Here is an 8,228-nt window from a genome sequence, read left to right on the forward strand (position 1 = left end):
GTTTAAACTTGAGGAATGTCCTTTGATTTGAATTTTTAGAAAAGCCGATATAAATCGCTTAAAGCAATTAGAATTGTTCGTTAACTTGTTACAAAGTGTTTTAACTTCATCATTTCTGGATATTTGTTTTTCTGCTTCTGTTTTTAGTCTAATGTTTTCACGCTTTAAGACTTTTTCACTAATAGCCATCATTAACTTGAAAATTTTATACCCATTTTCTGTTAGTCTAAGCAGTTTTCCCCTCGATACAGTTGTTGAATAAATTTCATGGGGCTTTATTTTAGCGCAAGGGTCCTCAACGACTTTTTTATGGATTTGTTCCTTGTTTTCAACCCCTTAGGGGTTGGGGTGTGGGGTGTGCCCGATATAATACTCCTTGGTCACATAAGCGAGCACTCTCTTATCTAAGTCCGGCGATTACGTCACGACTAAAGAGAGACAAGTTCACGCCCTTAACCCTTTGTTAACGAATTAACAAAGACCTAATCAATTGACTATCGACCAATAAACGAAGTCAGAGAAACCCACCCGGATAAAAAACCGACTTTTTCCCCACGCTAGACTCACGCGTGATTCTCGCGCGAGTCTAGCGCGCTAGAGGGCTTGCGAGCTTATTTAAATAACCTTATTACCACTCCATAATTCGGGTGGTCAACTACTAGAGTATTTTGGCATGTCTCATGAACATTGCAATCTTTACATACATATTACCAGGAATGCTGGAGGCAACAAAAAGGGTCCCAGAGTGTAACCCATTTGTTACTGGTTTGGTTGATTATTTTCCCTTATTAACGGTAGTAATTATTTATTAATTTACTCAAACATATAATAGAAGTTGGTACATATATTGGAAAATACATTGGTATGATTTTGGTTTCTACTGGTGATACGAGTACAACACCATGTAACAAGTATAGTTGTACCCATATACTTTGAAGTGTATCTAATAGCTTCATCACAATTACGGCACACTGTACCATAAGCTTTCTCTAGAACTTCCATAAGTGTTGGTTGAACTAGAGCCATCTCACTTCTAACAACTGTCTCAGCTGTTTCCAAAGGTTTAGACTTGGGCTAAAAATACTTAATTATCTAACAAATTCAATTCAAATACTCTATAATTATCATTTTCATACCTGTTCAGCTGGTTTGATTATTAAGAAATCATACTCGTCTCTATCTGGAAAATCACAAAACTCTGATGGCATCTAAAGAAAAATTATATTGAATATTATGAATGTGAATTATGTTATTTGAAATATTTTTGGTTAAAATTACCTTTTCATCATCATCATCATCATCTACCTCTCCCCCATCAGTAAATGTATTGGTGAAATTTAATATATTTTCATCTTCCTCTCTGTAAATGAAATGTTGTAAAATTTTTAAATTCAATTAGTAACCTGTCATACTTACTCCACATTTTCTAAACCCTGAGCCATTTCATGTTCTTCTTCAGAAGCTAAACGGTTTTTGTCTTCTATCTCCAATTGAGTGGCACTGACGTCACTATCCTTGCTAATTAGTTGTGGGATAGAATTGGTTACTTTTATGATATTCTAATTTTATTGAGGGACACGAATATGTGAAACATATTGAAGAACCCACATAGGTGAAATATCCAGATCACTAAAGCTCATTCTTAGTCTTTTGTGGCTTTTGACAAGAGCAACTGGTGTAGAAAACTACGTCCGACTCTAAAGCTTGCCCATATTTCAGATGCGGGGGCAATTCTGATTTTTATGAATATTTTCAATAATCAAATATAAAATATGTATACAAATAACAAACTTAAAAGCAAAAATTAGACCTAAACTTACTTTTCTTACTTGTTCTTTTCCGGGAATATTGCACAGGGTTAATAATTGAAAAGTCAGTTTCTGTGCCACTGTCCATTTTCGTAATTTTGTCCGTTTGAGTCCCAATGCTTGCTAAGGTTACCTTGACTGTGCAGTCAGAGCTCCCAGCTTTTTCTGTCCATATTTTTAATAATAACAAAGCGAACGACTTATTTGATAAATTTAATTTTAAACGTTCAGCTTTAAACAGTGGAAAAGCATCTCCTATGCTGAGCCTGTTCTGTGTGCCTAACTATAAATAATAGATTAAAAATAACTACTTATACTAATCACTAAAAATTCATACTTACATTTATTTGCCATTCGTCTATTATAAATAGCGTACAAAAACTTTGGTGGATTAACAGTGTCCTTAGTGGTGCTGTGTCGTTGTTGGCATGCGGAATGAATTTGACTTTGAAATTAATCATACCCAAAAAGCTTTGTAAAGCAGGCTTGTCTGCCGGAGGAGGTAATGAGGTAATGGCTTGAACTTTCCCCGGGTCCACGTGTATTCAGGTTGACGTGAGGACGTGGCCGATGTAGGTTGTTCTAGAGACGGCCAGTTGGATCTTTTTGTGGCTGAAACAGAAACCCACTTGTTAGGAACGTTCTAGGATCTTGATTAATGAACGATTGTGGGACTGCAAATCCGTAGTGCCGATTAAGAAATCATCTGTGGAGATGTGGACCTCAGGAAAGTGTTTTTAGGATAGATGCGCTGAAGCGTAGCTTGGCAAACTTCTGATCCGGTGGTGATACCCATGGGTAGGCGTGTGAAACGAAATTGTCCTTCTGGAGTAGCAAATGAACACAGTTTGGAGCTCGTTTTATCTAGTTCAATCTGCCAGAATGCGCTCTGAACGTCCAATACGGTGAATACAGTGGATCCTTTGAGTTCAGCAAAGATTTGTTGGGATGTAGGAACTGGGAATGGCACTTGCTTTATGACTTTCTTTAACCTTCGGGGATAGAGGCAAATTCGTACGTCTCCTTCCTTCTTCGGTACCACCACCATTGGGTTGACCCAATCTACCGCTTCCGTAATAGGGACTATAATACCTTTGTTTAGTAGCTTGTTCACCTCCTTTCGCACGGGTTCTTGAAGTGTGATAGGAATCTTATGTGCCATTGCAATGTATGGGGTTGCGTGTGATTGGAGCTGTATAGAATGTTGTCCCGGCAGTTTGCCTATGTCTCCAAAAACTGTGTTGTATTGCTGAAGGATTTCTTGAGGAGTAATTGAGGTGTAGGTCGGATCAGGTTCAGATAATGAGTCAAGTACATCGATATATCTTGGTGGTGGACCCAGCCGTTGGCGATGGTGTTCGATAAGTCCTAAATGGAACGCTGCTGCAGCTCCCAATATAGGGGTGCGATCTTCTTTAACGATGTAGAATGGGCAGATGGCTGTTGCGTTATAGGATGTGCAGGGGAGATCCACTATACCCTCAATTGGGACCGGGTGGCCTGAATAAGCCATTACTGTATGAGTGGATGGACGCATGGTGGGACGTTTGGGCAGCGTATTGAACATTTGTGTCGTGATAATATTAACTTGCGACCCGGTGTCCGCTTTAAACGTTGTGGGTTTATCGAATAAGTAAAGTTGGTCATAAATTTCATCTTCGGCGTGACATCGAAGTGAGCGCGGTGAACGTTCCTGTGGAACGTGAAGAGAGTCAGTTTCCAAAGTGATGCAATAGGTGAGAGTATCCAGATGATGCGTGTGGTCTTCGTGTTCCGGATCTTGATAGTACTCTACATCTGGGGTACACTGCTCTGTATACCGACCGGTTTCTTGAAGTGAGCAGGTCTTCCGGCATTGGGCACGCCAGTGACCTCTGATATTAGAGCCTAAACATTTTGTGTTTCTGGTGGGACAAGGGCGATCAAGGTGACTAGTGCCGCAATTGGGACACATGTGCTGACGTTGAGATTCATAGGTAGAGGCTTGGTTGCGTCGATTATTATACGGTCGTGTCAGTGATCTTTGAGGATGTTGGTAACGTGGTACGTTGGGAGGTCCCCTGTCACGAGGTCGTTGCTTATAATGTCTTTGGCGGCTCATTGCGTCGACGTTGGCAGGTTCAAGAGCTGTATTCAGTTGGATTGTCGGTGTAGTGCTCATCATGTTTGCGTGTATACTGGAAGTCTCTTCGGCCTGGCAGTGTGCTGCTGCTATGTCCAGTGTTAAGTTGGGAATGGCGAGAAGTTGTTTTCGTAATTTCTCATTATTTATTCCGATTACTATAAGCGTGACGAGAAGCTGATCCGTCAGTGGAGCGAAATCACACTCATAAGCCTTGGCCTTTAGGTCCGTAAAAAAATTATCAAAGGTTTGATTCTCTAGTTGTTTTGCAGTGAGGAATACATATCTTGAATATAGCAAGTTGTGATAAGGTTTATAATAGGTATCAAAAGCCTTTGTAATCACCGTGACTGTTCTTGCATCGTCAACTTCTGCAATTTGTAGGGTATTGTAGATCTTTCGACCAACTGGGCCCAGTATGTGGAGAAACGTGGCTAGAAATGGTTTCCTTATCTAGTTTAGCGGCAGTGGCAAATATCTCGTAACCTTCTTTATAATCTTTCCAAGTTGTGGCAGGATCCGATCCAGGTACAAATTGTGGAGGACTTTTAAATGACGTCATCGTTGCAGCTGCGTAGTACTAACTGTATTCTACAGGGCCGGTAGGCCCTTGTAGATATGACATGACACCCTTCCGTAATGTTAAAGAAAACGTCACACCTTTTAGGGTTAGCGTCCCATAGAAAAAGCATTTTTCGGTTTTTTAAGGCAATTGTGGCAGGCCATACGGAAAAAGTATAGCGAAGTTAGTTTTCGGAATACTTCTAAATTAACAAGCATTTCTTAAATGGGAAACTTACCTGTTTCGATTTTTAATTAATGAAGTCTAAGTATTGTACTTCAACTAATTAACAAAGTACGTCAAAAAATTACTTTTGGATCAGAAGTCAGCCTAACCTTATAGCGCGCTTAAACCTATTTCTTCATTTCGTTCTCGTTGAAAACTAGAAAGGCCTAGGTTTGTGGGTGCTAACAAGTTACGTTGATATATTTCAAACGTTTGCTTTTATGTGGAAAATTCCTAATTTCATAGCACACGACAGTAAGGCAACTAGAATTAATTACTTTGGTATTTTGTCCGAGCTTGAACACCTTTGATTGGATTTGCTAATTATCTATAACACCCTTAAGAACAAATACTTTGATATCAGGTCGAAGTTTCGTCTAAAAAATTAATTCAGGTAAATAGTTACAGTTAATAGAGGTTTTTATATCTTTTGAAGTAAGTTTTTCGACGTTCTTTATGGCCAAGGCTTAAGTTGTATAGACTAATGGCACCCCATGTTATTTCCCCATAGAGCTTAATACAGTCGAAGGCAGAGGGCTGCCATTACCCTATTTTAGTTACTCTGTGTAATTTTAGTCTCATATAGTGTCTTTCCTCTTTAAAGATTATTAAAAAGGCTGATTTCCAGCTCTCATTTGTTTTGGAATCCTGTGTATAGTCTGCTCAATTTTATGCTAGAAACATAGCCTAACCGGGTTAACCCTAGGTTTTTTATGCTGTATTTACCGTGTGCGCTTCAAATTTGATGTAATAAATGGCATACCTATTCAAATTATTAACGTGTTGAAATAAAGATAGTGCTTTTCACCCTGTGAAAAGATCGAAAACTTCAAAATACTACTGGTAAGATGACAAAAAGTTTAATATGTTTTCCCTACGGCAGTTAAAAGAGTCGTGGTGTTTACGTTATCGCAGTTTAACTATTGTTACCAACAAGTTGCACTAAGCCATTCTACTGTTTGTGCCAGCGAACAATCAACAGTAGTGTTTTCACCATGGGAAGAATGCAACTTGAAAATGCCAGAGGAAAGATGACAATGTGTTTTCGCTGCCACAGTTAAAACAGTGGTGTTTACGTTACTGTAGTTAAGTAAACATGCCCACATGAGGTATACAGGGTTTCAATATTTGTTAATCTAACTAAAACTTTACAAATTGTGAAGGCGTGTGATAATTTCTGAATTTCAAACCAACGTAGAGGACCACATCATTTGTTTAGAACTAGTCAGAGTGATGTTACGTTATCATTTCATAAACTATTTGTTACCAACAGTGATGATAGTTAATTCATGACTGGGTCGTTATGTAATTTAATTAGTCAAATAATTTTCTTGTTTACATCACAGATTCTCTCAATGTAACCACGTTAGAAACGGAGGGTTATGTTGTTTGATATTCCACGCTACACATTGCCGTTTGTTAATTCGTCTAAATTGCTATGAATTGTTTAGGTACTTGATTTAATTATTGGTTTTTAATCAACGGTAGTGTATTCACCGTGTGAAAAATTGAAATCTAAATCCTACGGTATAGCTCAAAGAAAGTTAAATGTGAATATCAAAATTTCAACAACGGAAATCTGAGGGAGAACTGCCAGAAAGTTCATTGTGTTTTGAGCACTGGAGCTGTTTACATTAGCGCAGTTCTTTCAACATTACCATATAAAATACACAAGGATTATGCGAGAAAAAACATCGACTCTTTTTTTAAATAACTGTTTTATTTTAAAAAAATTATTGAAGAAAAAATTTTGTAAAAATTAAAGAAGAACATTTTTCTAATAAAAAAAATTATAATTTTAAACAAGTGTAATTAGGAAAAAATATAGTTTAAAATAATTTATAATATTAAAAAATTATAGTTTAAAATAAAAATTTTCATTTAAAAAAATAAAACTTGAGGAAAAGGAAATTATTTACAAAACAATTAAATTTTATTGTTAATGCCAATCCTGTAAGGAAATCGACTTAAATTATAATGATGAAGGTCCAATTCTGTAATTGTTTTAGTTGTAATAAGGGACATAAAGCTTACGAATTTATCTTGGCCTCCAGTTCATCCAGGGACATGTCGTCCCCGGAGCCCTCCTCCTCAAACGGCTCCTCCCCAACGCCTTCAGGCTGGGGCGGCTCCTCCCCAGCGCCTTGAGGCTGGGGGGGCTGCACTTCAGCGCCCTGAGGAGGGGTAGGCGCCTCTTCACGCGGAACCTCCGCCAACGGAGTTTGTTGGCCATCTTGGACCCCTTTCAACAGAATTGAATAATACTTTGTACATTTTGACATTTAAGTATCAAACGAGTTTTATACCACGAACGCGGCTCCAACAGTCGCGTGCCAAGTGGCCATAGCGATCACAATTATTGCAACGCCGGCCCCTGGCGTTGCGACCGCTATGGCCAACACGACCTCCCCGGCCTCCACGGCCTCCTCCGCGGCTTCCACGGCCTACTTGGCCTGCATGGCCCCCGCGGCCTCCACGACTTCGAGGGGGCCCCATTGCCCCTGTTGAAATGGTGCACCGTAACATTACAGTTTTCGGAAATATAGAATAGTCTATCCATTTTCTAAACTACAATTTGAAATAAGACATTTATGGTTATGGTACTCCTAGCTCTTTCTTTCACTCACGGACTATTTTTACTTTCATGGAAGCTGATTTAAATAGTAAAAAATATTAACGGGATTGAAAAACAGGCTGAAAAAAAGGTTTCACTGGATTAATCTTAAGACTTATTAATTTTAAGAGTCTTGAAACCCTGTTTATCTTAATTACGGGCCTGTACGGTAATTTTAATATTCTGCCATCTTTCTACTACCCCTAAGCCTTAGCTACAGCTACGAGAGAAAGCAGCGTTCATGAACCGAGGCTTAAGGTCTATATTTTGAAAAAGACGTTAAAAAAGATTTCAAAGTGAAAATATAAGCTGTTGGTGCTTGAAAGGCTACTAATAATGTAATTAAAGGCAAAATAAATTCTATTTGTTAAAAAATTTTCCATTTAAAATCTTATTCCATGACAATAAGTAAAGGGCTAAATTCGCTTACTTCTTCTCGTCTCAATGTTTTAAAAGTGTAAGTGCGTTCAGCAACCACTATCAAGTTCTCGGTTTAATGCCGAATTGTAATTTTTATACGGAACCGCAACCCAATGCGCCTTTATGGTACACCTAGCTGAACGTTGCTAATGAAACCGCGCAATACGGTAAACTTAGTTTCTACATTTATAGACCTTTTTCCGTGGTTTTAAAGATAAAATAAGAAAATTCAAATAATAACAGATATATTTGCAATATTTCTTTATTTTTTTTCTCGGATAACGGCTTAAATTGCAGGAAACAATCACATAATAATTTTAAAAGTCGCGGTATAGCAAGTTTGTACTGTTTCAAGCGACATCTCTAGGAAAAATATGTTCAGGCTCTCTCTTAGAAGGGACGGCAAACAGTACGCCATTAATGTTCTGTTTGTAACCTTTTTTTTGATCTTAATATAAGTTTAGTCGTTTTGAGTAA

At 38.2% G+C, this 8,228-nt stretch overlaps 3 protein-coding genes across 3 annotated transcripts; all 3 read right to left on the reverse strand.

The window, feature by feature from the left end:
• Positions 1–760: 760 nt before the first annotated feature.
• On the reverse strand, positions 761–1,958 carry LOC149611104 (uncharacterized). The gene is made up of 6 exons (XM_089859641.1): positions 1,821–1,958; positions 1,609–1,733; positions 1,417–1,518; positions 1,279–1,360; positions 1,137–1,208; positions 761–1,074 (listed from the first exon to the last, which is right to left on the reverse strand). Exons 2-6 carry the CDS (start codon positions 1,638–1,640, stop codon positions 814–816), a joined length of 549 nt encoding a protein of 182 aa, XP_089715767.1. The 5' UTR covers positions 1,641–1,733; positions 1,821–1,958; the 3' UTR covers positions 761–813.
• Positions 1,959–2,502: 544 nt separating this feature from the next.
• On the reverse strand, positions 2,503–4,292 carry LOC149611105 (uncharacterized). Its single transcript, XM_089858830.1, has 2 exons — positions 4,276–4,292; positions 2,503–4,216 (listed from the first exon to the last, which is right to left on the reverse strand). Exons 1-2 carry the CDS (start codon positions 4,290–4,292, stop codon positions 2,503–2,505), a joined length of 1,731 nt encoding a protein of 576 aa, XP_089714956.1.
• Positions 4,293–6,747: 2,455 nt separating this feature from the next.
• Positions 6,748–7,318, reverse strand: LOC149611106 (uncharacterized). The gene is made up of 2 exons (XM_089858831.1): positions 7,024–7,318; positions 6,748–6,959 (listed from the first exon to the last, which is right to left on the reverse strand). Exons 1-2 carry the CDS (start codon positions 7,241–7,243, stop codon positions 6,748–6,750), a joined length of 432 nt encoding a protein of 143 aa, XP_089714957.1. The 5' UTR covers positions 7,244–7,318.
• Positions 7,319–8,228: the final 910 nt, after the last annotated feature.

Source organism: Phalangium opilio, unplaced genomic scaffold, assembly GCF_054372755.1.
Source record: "Phalangium opilio isolate 3A_F unplaced genomic scaffold, DU_Popi_V2 ptg000329l_1, whole genome shotgun sequence".
Taxonomy (NCBI): Eukaryota; Metazoa; Arthropoda; class Arachnida; order Opiliones; family Phalangiidae; genus Phalangium; species Phalangium opilio.